The sequence below is a fragment of the Cibotium barometz genome, chromosome 43, assembly GCF_041138505.1.
Source record: "Cibotium barometz isolate CiBa-2024 chromosome 43, ASM4113850v1, whole genome shotgun sequence".
In the NCBI taxonomy this organism is placed as follows: Eukaryota; Viridiplantae; Streptophyta; class Polypodiopsida; order Cyatheales; family Cibotiaceae; genus Cibotium; species Cibotium barometz.
Genome location: NC_141088.1, coordinates 14,507,445 through 14,522,018, shown reverse-complemented (window position 1 = coordinate 14,522,018; position 14,574 = coordinate 14,507,445). Strand labels below are relative to the sequence as shown.

At 37.2% G+C, this 14,574-nt stretch overlaps 2 protein-coding genes and 1 pseudogene across 2 annotated transcripts; all 3 read left to right on the top strand.

The window, feature by feature from the left end:
- The first annotated feature begins 3,367 nt into the window (after positions 1–3,367).
- LOC147613565 (uncharacterized) lies at positions 3,368–8,421 on the top strand. Its single transcript, XM_086781285.1, has 3 exons — positions 3,368–4,442; positions 4,537–4,581; positions 8,215–8,421. Exons 1-3 carry the CDS (start codon positions 3,368–3,370, stop codon positions 8,217–8,219), a joined length of 1,125 nt encoding a protein of 374 aa, XP_086637411.1. The 3' UTR covers positions 8,220–8,421.
- On the top strand, positions 4,967–6,631 carry LOC147613567 (uncharacterized). The gene has a single exon (XM_086781134.1). It carries the CDS (start codon positions 4,967–4,969, stop codon positions 6,629–6,631), a length of 1,665 nt encoding a protein of 554 aa, XP_086637260.1.
- On the top strand, positions 6,705–8,009 carry LOC147613566 (uncharacterized; annotated as a pseudogene).
- Positions 8,422–14,574: the final 6,153 nt, after the last annotated feature.

Here is a 14,574-nt window from a genome sequence, read left to right as displayed (position 1 = left end):
CCTTGGCAAAAATTGGAGGTGCAAATCTTGTATGGGTAATGGGGATTGCAAAGTGGGAAAAGGGAGGCTAAGTAATCCCACATGCAAAGGTATTGTGGAAGATGAATGGATATATATAGTCCAAAGGGACCCCTTCTATCTTCAACTCCCCCAAGCTTGTCTTTTGTGGAAGACTGAAGCTAGTTAGGCACGGTGGGGACTTGCTTTGGCATGCTAGAGGCTCCACAAGTCTATGTGAATGTGTGCCTCTAGGGGTTCTAGTGGCTCTAGAACGCACGTTGGGCACATATGTTTGCCAACCATCTATCCATTCGTGGTGTAGTATCATGACACAGCATGTGATATGTGGCAACTCTTGGTTTCCAAGATGTTATCATAGCCCTGGCTCATGGTCCCGGGCCACTTCTCTCCTTGGATTGGAGGGGAATGTTGGAGGTACAACTTTTATACAGATATTAGGGATTACAAGGTGGGAAAAGGGAGGCCAAGTAATCCCACATGTATAGTGTGGAAGATGAAAGGGGATATATAGTCCAAAGGGCCCCCTCCTATCTTCAATTCCCCCAAGCTTGTCTTTTATGAAAGACTATAGGGATTGTTAGGTAGGGTGGAGATTTTCTCCCACCATGCCAGAGCCTTTATAAGCCCATCTAGATGTGTGTGCCTCCAAGGGTGCTAGCGGCTCTATCCATATGTGGTGTGGTATCATGACATATCGTTGGGCGATGTAGCAACTCTTGGTTTCCAAGAGAGTGCACATTTTAATTGAGCTAAGGTTGAATGGAAAATTTCTAAAGTCTAAGGTTGTTGAATGGTCACATACAAAAACCTTAGGACTAATTTTTGGGGTGTAAAATATAAAGGGACAAGCATAGAGACTAAAGAAGACTCCAACCGCGAGGGAGTTAACTTGATGTAAAAGTTAGATGCATGAGAAATGAGAGGATGCATGAGATTAAGTTTGAGTTGCTTAGACATTGTGGGATACCAACCTTGAGTTAGCTAGGGGAACTTATGGAGTGGTTATCCATCATTTTCAAGGATATAAAGGCCCCCTAGCCCTTAGGACATACATGATTTTTTGTCTAGGGAAGGAGAGTGTACTTGAATTTGTTATTTCCCACTTTGGCCTCTCCTAGAAAAATATTTACAAGAGATTACCTTAGCAAGACACAACCGTTTGGGGTTCTTTCCGATGGCCAAACTCAAGTACACTGTTTCAGTATCTCCACACCTCCTTGGGTAGCAATTTCCATCACCATCTCCTCCCGCAAGTATCACATATACGGGTCCTCATCCCTCCTCTCGCCTCACACCACTCACGCACACTCACTAGCATGCATTAGAGAAAAAGAGTAGAGAAATTAGTAGCAAGAGAAAGACTCAATTGCATAATGGGAGAGTATCTTGCATTATAAAAATGACTTATATACCCGGGGGATTCAGAAGGGAAACCTTACGATATCACGTGAGTGTACACTAGGGGGGTTTTTTGCAGATGATGCATAAGCTTATACATTAGGGGTGGGGGCCCTTTTATGTTTTGGCTAATCTTAAATTTAAGTTAAGGGGGGGGGGGGAGGGGGAGGGGGGGTACTAATCTTTACCCTAGATGTAGATGTAGAAATGACACACAAATACTCATTTGATAAGTCAGTCTCACTGGGTGTTCATGAACTAAGCCCAAAACTAACACTAGGTCTCCTTCATTGATGGTGATTCTTATTGTTAATTATGGTAATCAAAGAACTAATCGTGGCTAATTAAAGGGGCTAATGTTTAGAGAAAATAAGAGAAAAGGCTATGGAAAAAGGTGTAAGAAATGTTCCATAGTAATGCATTCCTACAAGCAAATTAAGCATAACATGGCCACATGAACACCACCACACCCACACCTATACCCTCTCACTCTTTCACTCTTTGATTTTGACCACAAGCTGGTTCTCCTAAGTTGTCCTTATTCTCTTTTGGCATTTGTAAATATTTACTCTATCTTTCTAGTACACTTTGCTTTGCACACTTTGCAAAATTGCCCAATCACCCAAAGACAAAGAGACTATCTATCAGAGGATTAAATAAAAAATGGAGTAATGGAAGGCTACATGGAGTCCCAATGTTGTAGATCCAAGAATATGGGTTTTAAGGGTGGTTCAAATCAAGGAACTTGAGATCCAACCTTGTAAGTCATGATATAAATAGTCTTTCATAATATAAAACAAATATATCATTAAATCATTCTCTCTTTAATATAGGTTTACTATTTTATTCTAGTGTCTATAGTAGTGTAATATACATGTGTCTTTTCAATATTGCGACTGTGTGACCGCTATTTGAATAGTGAATTTCTTAATAGAACCCTTCATTCAGAATTTGTGATAGGAAGGAAGTCATGTGACCGCTATGTGTAAGTCTTGGGACAATCTATGAGAGACGATGACCCTAGAACTATCAAAGCAAAGATGTGCATTGAAGGACACCATTACAAATGCCTTAATACACTATGGATCAGCGGTGGTGAACCTAATAACTAAGGAAACCATGATAGATTTGGGCTTGGAAAAGATGTTATAAAGTAATTAGGTTAGTTGGCTTGCCAACAAAAGTAGAAATTACTTGCCCTCCCAAGTATGTGTACACATGTGGCCTATCCCATGAGTGAGGGCTTTTCACACGGTTGACCATACTCACCCACGAATGTAACTTTAACCATATGTTTTCTTAACCATGGTGAAATGGAGCCAATTTTATCCCCAAAAATGGAGGGGGGAAATGGGGAAGAGCGGGAAAATGGGTTTCCTATCCTGCACGTGACTTTTGCCCTATCTTATGCCCTGTACTTTTGCCTCTTCAACCTCCATTGCCCTGGCAGGTAGTACATCGTACCTTCCAGTTTGACTATCTCCCACCTCCCGTTACCTCGAATATCCCTACTGGTATTTCAGCATTGGAGTTTGCAGATTACTCTACTATTTGGGCCTGGAAGTTAATGATGATTTTGCTGTAATTTGTTCCTCATTTCCTTTACTTTACAACAGGTTTTGCTGCTACTGCAAATAATGCATTGAGAAGGCCTATGTTTCTACTTCAACTCACATGTTTTTGGTTGGAATTTGTTTACAGGTGCTGTAATTTGTTACTAGTTGCTAGAGTAGCTGTAAGCTTCGAAAGGAGATTGTTGGCTTGAAGCAGCTCTAATTCTTCCATACTTTGCTCCAGGTTTTATGTCCATTTCATCCTTCATTTTTAACATGTTAATGATGGTTTTGCTGTAATTTTTTCCTCATTTTCTTTACTTTACAACAGGTTTTGCTGTCCATTTGAGATTATCTTGTTGGGCACCTTTTTGTTATCGCCCTTTTATAGGAGTATGGAGAGGCATGATATTGTGATTGTGTTAGATGAGGGTATGGCTGAAAATCATGTGTTGGGATATGTTCATCTTAAAACCGGTGGTACCTACAAGGACTTGAGAGAAGAGATCATCCTTGATAATCTCATCATAGATGAGTTTATATTTTTGGGAGGATCTAGGAAAATTCCAATAGGGGCCAAGCAAGAGGAGAGATGGATAGTTGATGCTGCAGAAGTAACCATCCAATTGAAAATGGAATATGATACACAAGGCAAACGCCAAAAAGTGGACTCAGTTGGAGATAGCAATAAAATGCAGCCAAAGTGTACAGTGTCTCCAGATTTATGTATGCATGATCTTGCTCAAGGGTGTGAAAGCTACAATATGGTGGATGATTCGACTACGTGTGGTAGTGTTTCTAAGAATCGATTGAAGAGTCACCTTGAAACACCATCTGAGGTCAAAAAATGGCAGAGGGAGATTAAGATAGCCAAAGAAAAGTTAAGAGCAAAAGGCCGACATGATAGATTTGAGCTCATGTCAAAGGACAAGGATGGTAAAGCATTGTTTCAGATTTGGTGTGAGGAGTGTGATTGCTCTTATGGTCAAGGGGGTCCTGACACTTTGTATAATTACACACACTCACACATCAACTCAGCATCCCATATGAGGATTATTGGGTTATGTGAGCAAGAGAGCCATAGAAAAGACAGCCTTGGTTCATTGGATGACATTATGGAATTAGGAAAAGAAAAAGTAAATGAAGCAATGTTGGAGGTTTCAACCTTTGCAAGTGAGAGTAATGTGGTGTTTCAACTAGTAACAGAGACTATTGGAGATTATAGCACTCTATCAAAAGTCTATATAAGCTGCATGCTAGATAACAAGTGGATACCACTATTTCCAAAGACAGGATCTCTACGACAATGCATGATTGAGCATATGAAATCCAAGCTACATATCACAAAGGCTAGTGGCATTGATTCTAGTAATCAAGTGAAGAGGGCTGGTGGTCGCCCATCCAAGGTGACAATTATAGATAAGAAGCAAAGAGATCTAAGTGGTTTTTTCAAGAAATGTTCCGCTAAAGGTAAAACTCACATGTTCTAGCTGTGTTTTCCATCAGTTTTGTATTTTCCAAGTGAACATTTTTTCTTGTGCTCTATTGTAATGTTTTCTTATAGACAATGACACCTTGCAAACTGCCAATGCATCACGAAAGCCATCAGGTATTTCTCATATGCTTCTATTTTCAATCATTATTTTTGATTTTTTATAGAGATGTTAGGTGTAGCTAGTCATATGGCTTTTGGCTCTCTCTCCATTAGGCAAATTTTCAAGCTTCTATTTTCAATCACTATTTCTGTTTTTTTATAGAGATGTTAGGTGTAGCTAGTCATATGGCTTTTGGCTCTCTCTCCATCAAGTCTATTGGGAACTTAACAGATTCCTCCTTTGCTCATAGGGAGTAGCTTGCTTGCAACCTTGTGTTGGGGTTTTTGGCAAGGGTCATATAACTATGATGGGAATGTGGTTGACTTGAAGCCCTTTTTGGATGATAGTAAGGGAGGTGGCAAATGGCACAATGAGCCAGCAACTAAGGCAACAATTATGATGGGGACAACAGAGTTCATTGAAATTAATGGCACTTTCCGTCATAAGGATTGCAAGCGGATATGTTTGGAGGGAACATACTTTGATAATTTGCAATGTGGTGCATGTGCTACTATTCCTAAAGAACGAGACTTTCGCATGCGAGTGTATCGACAAATTCGATCTTCAGACACTCGTGGATCAAGAGACACAGGAGGTGGTAGACGGTTAGATTATTTGACTCATTTAGAGTTATTGAGAGTAGCAAAAACAAAGTCCACAATGGTTCGGGTATTGAAGAAGGAGATAGCATTCACAAGAACTGAAGTTGTTGCATTGAGCGTGAAGGTTAGAAGTCTTCGGGAGAGCACTATGGAAGCCATGGTGAGGAAAGATGTTAGAAAATTTTGTCAAGATATAATCAATGCTCATGAGCTAGGTCTATTTGAGGGAAAGAAGGCATTGTGGAACTTCTTTGTTGACATTTCACAAAACATTTCAAGAGTAGGTCAAGGGAAGAGATATTCCAATACAACAAAGGAATTATTTGAGACTGTCAAGATATGGGGAGGGACAAGGTTGCATAATTTCTTATCACTTAACCTTGGAGGTCCACACATGTCCACCACAATGAGGTCCACAAGAAAAGCACTTTTCTTTCGAACTGGTTTACAAGAGGATATATTTCAACATGCAAGAGAAGTTTACACTTGTCACATGATGAAGAAAGGTATACCCTTGGGTAGTGTGCCAGTTCTTCTAGCTGAGGATGAAACAGTTGTGAAAAGAATGGTGAGATGGGTGGCACGTGATGATAATTTGGTTGGCTTTTGTGGTAAAAAGCTAGAACACACTTGCATTCCAGACTTTGTCGTGCAAGTTGGTGATGGTCAAGATGGATATCTTAGAGTTGTGGACGCTTTTCAACATAATGTGATTGCTCATTATGCAAGGGTATTGATAGTGAATCCTCTTCTTGAATTCTTGCCAAAGCTAGTTATATTGGTGCAATTGACATGTAATAGGTTTGATTCCATGTTTGTCAGAGAACAGTGGGAGAGCATTCAGCTTTCTTGGAACATTTTTCTAAGGGATGTGGTAGGTCCATTGATAGGACATGCTTCAGATGGGGATAGTAGGCGCAGAAAGTTGATGTTGCAAGATTACTCTTCTTGTCAAGGTCCCAGGTTGTGCATTCCTTGGAAGGGTTGGCCCTTTACAGCACACATCACATTTGATGGGAGTATCAGTGGTTTGCATGATCAAGACTATATCCATAATGGAAAGAAACTTATCAATCCTTTGGATAGTGCATCTAGAAGGTTGGTACTTGGTAGAGAGCTTGTGACTTTGAATCATGTAGCAATTGTATATCAATTATTCAAGGTTGATGAACATGGCTTGCAAGAAGGGGATATTGAGAGGAAGGATAGACAAAATTGGAGAGCTGCACAAAGGATTGCTGCAAAGAAAGTACAAAAGTGTTTGAAGTTATTACAAGAAGGCTATGGTGCTCACAAAGAGAGGACATTGGGCACACGTATGTACTTATCAATAGTAGCATCTTACATTGATATTTTCTTATCACCTACCTTAGACTTGTATGGTCGTGTGAAAGCTGCAGGAAAGGTGTCTTTCTTTTTCAGGTATGCAGAAGTTGCTACCATTGCTATTAGTGATATATGAATAAAGGATTTTGAACGTATTTCCAAGGTTGATGTGGCTAATACTCATGGTTCTTTCTATATGTAGGATTTGGCGCATGTGGATCACTAAGCATGATGCATACTCCCTAAAGCAAAACTTTATCAGTAGAGAAACATTCATTGACATTCAATTGTCATGTCACTTTGTGGTTCTCTTGATAAAGACCTTTAGGGAAAAGCATCCTCACTTGCACGTACCCCTTTCTTGCACGGGATCGGATGCATGTGAGAATTTTTTCAGCAAGGTGGGTGGAATGGTTCGGAATGAAAGATGCTATGATGGCTTTGATTTGCTGAGTAGTACCGGAGCACTTAATAGAATAGCAGAGTTTCAAGCAGGTTCAATTCTTAAATTTCCAGCAGCTCATTCTAAACAAGAAAATATATGGGCTACTTTGGAAAAGGAGAATGGCACTCCTTTGGCCAACCTGGGAGACTATGCTTGTGTGAGTAGTGACAACCATATGGTATCTGCATTGAAAGAGGGATTATTAGAAGCAAAGGCCATAAGTGAGACACTTGGTATGCACGATGAAACTTCTTGGAATGACTCATGGGAGGAGGGAGATCTCTTAGAACTCTTCAACCCTAATCTTGAATATGTGGATGAAGATGAATCATTGGATGATGTTCTACTTTTAGATGAAGATAATCACTTTGATAGTGGTGTTCGAGGTGATCTGGTGGATGAGGAAATTACTAGTGAAAGTGAGCTTCGTCATGTGATTGATTGTCTAATTGATGAGGAGGAGAAGGTGGTTAGTGAAATATCGCCATTTGTTGAAGTGGATGGGAAAGCCATTTCTAAAAGCACACTTGTCAGCCAATTGAATGGAAATCCCACACTATCTAAAGATAGATTAACAAGGGTGAAAAGTGGAGTGTATTTTTCTTTGGAGAAGAAGGCAATGATTCATACAGGAACATGTCTTGGTATAGGATCTGATTGTGCAGTATTGTTTGAAAGCACATCAATAAATGCAAACAAAAAGACAAGAGGAAAAGGAAAAGCTGGGAATACTAGTAAGGGTGCTGTAAACGGCATGTGGTACCTTGGAAGGGTGGCAAGCATGAGGAGAAAGGTTGGAAATTGTCTAAAAGAGACAAGAGGCCCCTTTGATCTATTGGATAGGCCTTTGAATGTTCAAATTCATTTGTCATGGTATCAACAAGCAAAGGGAACTAGGACCTACACATATGACCTTGTTGACAACCAATGTGTGGATTTGGAATCTATAATAGCCTTGGCCAATCTCAACTATGATCGATAAACAAAGAAATACCATCTTGATGAGAATGACTACAAACTTTTCAATGAATATGTGCAGGGCAGAAAAGGTACATTTTCTATTTTTTAAATTTTTGTAAAGTTTATCCATTTTGAAGTTGTCCCTTCCCTTCCCTTCCCTCCTTCCTAGTCCATTTGCAGCCCTACTGCTCCAATCTCTGATGTAGATGAAGGGAACATATGTTTTTGTTAATGTGCTTTCAATCCTTCTTATCACATAGGGATCCTAGGTTTGCAGCATGTAACTTGACAGGGAGCTTATGTTTGTTTTGTAGGATAAATTTGTTGGCAAGCTATGTGGCATGATGCAGCATTTATGAGAAGATGCCCATAGATGTGTCAATGCTAAACTTATGGATTATAGACATGGATTGTTCGGGTGTTACTCTTGTTTAATTTTTAGTTTTTCTAGTAAACATTCAAGATGCATTTTATGTTTTCTACTCTATCAAATTTTGGTTTAGATTCATGGATTGTTCAGGTGTTACTCTTGTGTAACTTCATATTTGCTGCTATTAAACATCCAAGATGCTTTTCAGCTTTTTCATTCTAGTGTTTGTTTTTTAAGGGAGAAGACACTTGTTTATGTTAGTGTGTAATCATTCTTATACTACAGCTTTCTAGCTTGTCCGCCCCAATAACAGTGAATGTAGTTGCTATCTACACTATTCTGAGCAGGTTTAGAGACTGTTGCCAATTATGGGAAAGGATTTGGAGCTGTTTACCTCTGTATTTGGCAATACAACATTCAAATTAGTTCATGTTTTGCAAGTACAGGTCTGCATTGGAAGTTCAGTGAGGTTTGTGCATTGTTTAACCAAGCATTGGCTAGTGGGTTAATGTGATTTTGTTGGTGCAATACCATTCACAGCATGTGAATCAGTGGAGTTTATGCATACATCTAAGATGGTTCAGAATCAAAATCCGAATCTAAATTCGGGAGACGTGTTTGAAGTTTTGGCCTGGGAGGATAAATTGAATGGAACCAAGTATTCCAGGTGGAGTTTTATGGTGAATAATGCGTTAGTTGGTAAGAGTATATGGGGCTATGTTAGAGGTGATGAGGCTTGTCTTGTAGATCTAGTTATTGCTTCTACTACACCTTTGTAAGGAGGTAATGCATATGATATGTAGCTAGCTTCGATAAGGCCAGCTACACCTATTGCTCCCATTGAGGATTAGAGGAGATGGGATTAAGGGATGCCCAAGCTATGCCACTTATAGCCTTGTCCATTAAAAGGATCATCATACCTCGTATCTGTTCCTCCAACATACTTGGAGAATATGTATTGGGCAAGGAAGGAGGCTAGGCTTACTTGAAAAGACATCTTGATAGTATTTCAAGAGCTTTACGTATGGAAATACATTGGTGGATATGTATACTCTTTGTAGATGTACAGCCAATACGTATGCAAAATGGTATAATGTTGCCTTGGTTAGCATGTCGATGTAGGTGATTAGCATGTAATGGATGTAGTGCCAACAAATGAGTGCTCTTATCATCACTATTAGGCATGAATCAAGAACATCTATTTTGATAGATGTAACTTTAACAAATGATGTTATCATCGTTATTAGGCTTGAATCAAGAACCACCATGCTAACCATGTATGGTAACAAGTGTGCGGAGGGTGTGCGGAGGGTGTGCGGATGACAGATGGATGTTTGACAAAATACGATAGCCGTCTTATAGTCTTGTTGTTTGACAAAATAGGATAGCCATCTTGACGTAGGTTTAAGGAAAGGGGGGGGACACTAGACTTTTTCTTGTACCTTATAAGCTTAAATAGGGGTGTTTTATAATCCTACATGGATCTTAAATAGGGGGTTTTCTTGAAGTTCATGCACGCAGGTGACGTCCCCCTTTAATGAAGAGTGAATCCCCCGGGCTTATATACAAGGCTATAAGTGTTCACACACTTAAACTATGGTGGTCGAGGATGCAAGGCCCATAAATGGCATATTGCTTATACAATGCTTAATCTCCTAATACTTACATGAAGTACATTCAGAGGGAGTCTATTCTAGCTTGTTGTCACACGCTCTTTAGACCGAGAATTGCCATAAATACTTTGTCAGACCATTTTTGGGCACTGTCCAAGTTGTAGATTTGGACATCGTTGCTCCATAGATTGATCGTGCATGCTTTTTATGTTTTTGTCTTTACTAGAATTATAGTGGCAACTCTTTTTAATCCCAAAATGGGCTAACAACATTGTTTTAGCACCTACACAACACTCTTACTCAATTCAAACATAGTACTGCACCTTGGGAATATTGCAACACCTTGGGAGTATCAAGAAAAACTCATGGACCTCTAATGGATTATGCATCTTATCTTCTTCTCACAAGTTAACCCTACTCCAACCTCAAAGCTAGGCCAAAGAGCTATAGTTAGCTTTCATATTTAAAATTTTACATTTCTTTATAAATTCTTTTATAATCAAATTGAATTAGATACCTTGCTTTCAAATTAATAAATAATTTAATATTTCTTTGTTTAATTTAATTCAATGTATACTAGGAAGTTCTATTTTCACTTGAGGGTAAGTTTAAATCAAGGCTATAGGTGCAGTAAGGCTTTAATAGCTCGAAATGACCCTTTACACTCATCGAAGCATATAATATATTGAGATAGACTAAGATTAGGATTTAATTTAATTTTCTGCTAAGGTTCTATTCCCTATCCTAAAAATAAAAAATCACCTGATTACCCTTTAGCATCATATATGAATCTTATAATTATTAAAGAATCATTAATTTTTTATCATATAAATCTATACTCATCTAGCTTAGTCCAAGGGATTAGGTTAAGAGAACTAACCCTACCTTAGAGTTAACCCTATACGTATCTAGATGAGTCCAAAGGATTAGAGCGCAATGGCATTTGTAAAGAATCATGTCTTTCATACTTGCCAAGACCAAGTAAATTGAAGTGCATTACCACTATATCAGAGAGTGGCTCTATGTATGAGAAATCAACCTAATATATTGCATGTCTTTCATGCCAAGTACATTGAATCATGTCTTTCATGCCAAGTACATTGAAGTGCATTACCACTATGTCAGAGAGCGGCTCTATGTATGAGAAATCAACCTAATATATTGCATGTCTTTCATGACAAGTACATTGAATCATGTCTTTCATGCCAAGTACATTGAAGTGCATTACCACTATGTCAGAGAGCGGCTCTATGTATGAGAAATCAACCTAATATATTGCAACAGAGATGAAAATGTGGAAAATCTTTTCACTAAAGCTTTATCATGTGAAAAGTTTGAGGTCTTCCACATAGCTTTGAGCCTCTTCCCTTTTAGAGATTGATATGTAATCTCTACAGACATCATATTTGTACTATAGGGGGGTTTGTTAAATATATGGTAGTACTACATTGTGAGGTTATGTACTAGTACACCATGGGCACTTTTATCCCACTAGGTTTTTCCCCATGGCCATCTAGGTGTGAACATAGCACTAGCTAGTATATAAGCGACCTTATTTTGAGTTTAGGGTTGTTGCTCGTTTTGTACTTTCTCTTTGTACGTGTAGAGAGCTTCATCTCTCTCCTTTGAGCTTGTCAATCTCTCTCACACTCTACACCTACATATCCTTGTCTTTGAGCATTGTGTGTTGGTGAGTCTAGCTCCATTGTGTGAGCTAACATTTACTCTATAAATTAAGGATATTGGATGCACATTATTTATCCCAAGACATGTAAATCCATACCCAAATTTTTGGGAAAAATTTGATGGAAATAAGACTCATGTGGAACCAATTTGTCATTAGTAACTTAGTGCAAACCCACAATTTTCTCTCTCTAGGAAATTATCAAGGAAAAGACTTATGTGCATAATTCTAAAATAATTAGTAATATTCTAAGGTCATAGACTAAATATTGGAAGGTTCAGGCAAAATTTTAAAATAATTAGTAATAGGCTAAGGTCATAGAATAGATATTAGAAGTTTAAGACTAAGCTAAGGTCATAGAATAGATATTAGAAGTTTAAGACTAAATTTAGAGAAGAAATAAGGATTAAAAGTGTCCACACACACACACACACACACAGAGAGAGAGAGAGAGAGAGAGAATGTTCAAGACATAATTTAGATAGAGGAGTTGCTTGGATGTGCTAAATGACTTTGAAGTTCTAATTTAACCTTGGTCATAATTTAGATAGAGGAGTTGCTTGGATGTGCTAGGTATGGATCTGTAAAGTATGACCAAGGTTAAATTAGAACTTCAAAGTCATTTTTGATAAGCTAGAAAGCAGCATTCTAAGAAAACGATATACCTTGGTATAGATAGAGAAGACCCAAGATATATAGAGAGAACCCTTAAGCTTACAAAGGGATTGTCAAGCAAGGGATGAGCCCCAATCAAAAGAAAAATAAGAACTTAGAATTGGTTAAGATATTTTGAAGAATTATAAGTATAAGAAGACTCCTATCCTTATGTGTATAGAAGTGTACTAAAGAATGACTATAAGACTCTTACTTCTTTGTAATGTGTTTATTTGAGGTCCATTTATATCATTAATTAGCAATGCATATGGTTTTTACAAATGGAAGAAACCTACCAAAACATATGGTAAGAAGAGAATTGATCTCGTAGTCACTTAAGGAAAGAAAAAAGAGAGATTTTAAAGAGAAGGCCTCTTTCTTGAGAAGATATGGTGAAAGCACTTATGAAAAATATGATGTGGTTAAGGTTTGTCATGTTCATGTAAATGCTAATTTTTAAATAGGTAGAGGCCAAAGATGTAAAACCAAAATGAATAATGCATACTCACTATCTTTATGATGCAAGTGAAAGTATAGAAAAATTTTGGGATTGAAAGACTACCTTCTAGAGTTAATATCTATAAATATACCATCAACCACATTATTTTGCACCACAAAAAAAAGAACCTAGAACCAAGAGTCTATAACATGTTTTTTTATAAATTACTATTGTTTATGATATGCATAAAGTATCAAATTCAAAGGCTAGTAAAATAGTTAAAACTCATACAATAGTACTACTATGCGAGCACAACTACAATAAGGTGTGCCAATAACATTTCAAGGACCACCATGATTTAATTGATATGACCATTGACTTTTTACACTCCATAAAGTATTGAAGTATTACACCCCATGATCTAATTAATATGATCTTTGAAGTATTACACCCCATAAGTAGGTGGTTATTCATTGCGAAAGTCTATGTTTTAAAATCAAATCACAATACCATTGTCTAAGCACACCATTCAGAATGTAATACAAAATCTCTATCCCAACATTAATTTTTATACATTTAAACTCCATAGAAAAAAAGTCCTTTTTGGAAGCTTAAATTACAAGCCAAGATTTCTTTTCAAAAACTTTTAAGCAATCAAAGAAGTAGGGGCTAATACTCATATAATCTCATTCTTAAAAATATTGAGAAAATATCTATTATTTTTATGCATCTAAATTGTTAAAATTGACATTAATCATGTCCAATAGGCTTAAAAAGTCTTGGAAACCTACTAAACAAGAATGCTTAAAATACAAGCCAATATTTCTTCTCAAACACTTATAATCAATCAAAGAAAAAAACTTGGAAACCTACTAAACCAGAAATTGCATGTGTTATTTTAATTCAATTACTATTTATAAAAATTTCATCAACTACTTCTTTTATCGATGGTTTTTGCCTAAATATATAACCTTAGTCATGCTTTATCTTATATTAGGTTATTGTAGTTTGGAAAACTAGATTATATGGGCTCTTTCTCTCTCATTACAATCTATTTGCCTAGGAGTGAAGCTCTTTTAAAGTTAGTCAACAAAAATAATTATAAAATTAGTGGGGATTTCATTGCATGTGACATTTTGGATGTCATAGAATAACTAGGTGCAAGCAAAGTAGTTTAAGTGATACTGGACAATGCTAAAAATTGCAAGAAAGAAATCAAAATCATCATTGTAACATTAATATTGCAACACATCTCCACATTTTTACTTCTCGCTTTATTGGATCTTGTGGTATAGGACTAGTATAAGAGAAAAATACAAGACGTCATAATTTTCAAGAAAGTGGTGGTGGTGGACGATGTAAACTTTATCACCAAATTTACAATGAGCCAAGATCAAATGCTTACAATTTATATAAGAGCAAAATACAAGACACCACAATTTTCAAGAAAGTGGTGGTGGTGGACCATGTAAACTTTATCAACAAATTTCCAATGAGCCAAGATCAAATGCTTACAATTTATTAAAGAAAGTAAATCTATGATAAAGTTGGTTGTGCCAAAATTATATACCCTTAAAAATGGTAGAGTCATTAAATAAGAAAAAGGAATTTATTTTCACAATGAAGATTTTGCACTTTTGGGATCATAAGCTTTAAAAAAGCATTAAAAAATAGTGTTGCAAGAAAAAACAAAATTGTTACGATGAATTCCAATACGCGGAAAGGAATTAGGTATCATTTTTTTCTTTTGGATAAGTTAAATGCAAAGCACCATAATATTCATAAAGGTTGAATGGTATGGTGGAAAGTTTATTAAACTTTGATTGATTTTTAGGAAAGAGATGCCCCATCCACTAAGGAAATTATTACTGTTTTTAATGAATTGTTCTAAACTAGATGGAATAAAAGCCACTT

Bases quoted from the DNA above. Each gene is read 5' to 3' on its own strand.
- LOC147613565 (XM_086781285.1), top strand. From the start codon at position 3,368: ATGGAGAGGCATGATATTGTGATTGTGTTAGATGAGGGTATGGCTGAA. The intron at 4,443-4,536 runs GTAAAACTCACA...GTTTTCTTATAG, and splicing joins CAAGAAATGTTCCGCTAAAG to ACAATGACACCTTGCAAACT.
- LOC147613567 (XM_086781134.1), top strand. From the start codon at position 4,967: ATGGGGACAACAGAGTTCATTGAAATTAATGGCACTTTCCGTCATAAG.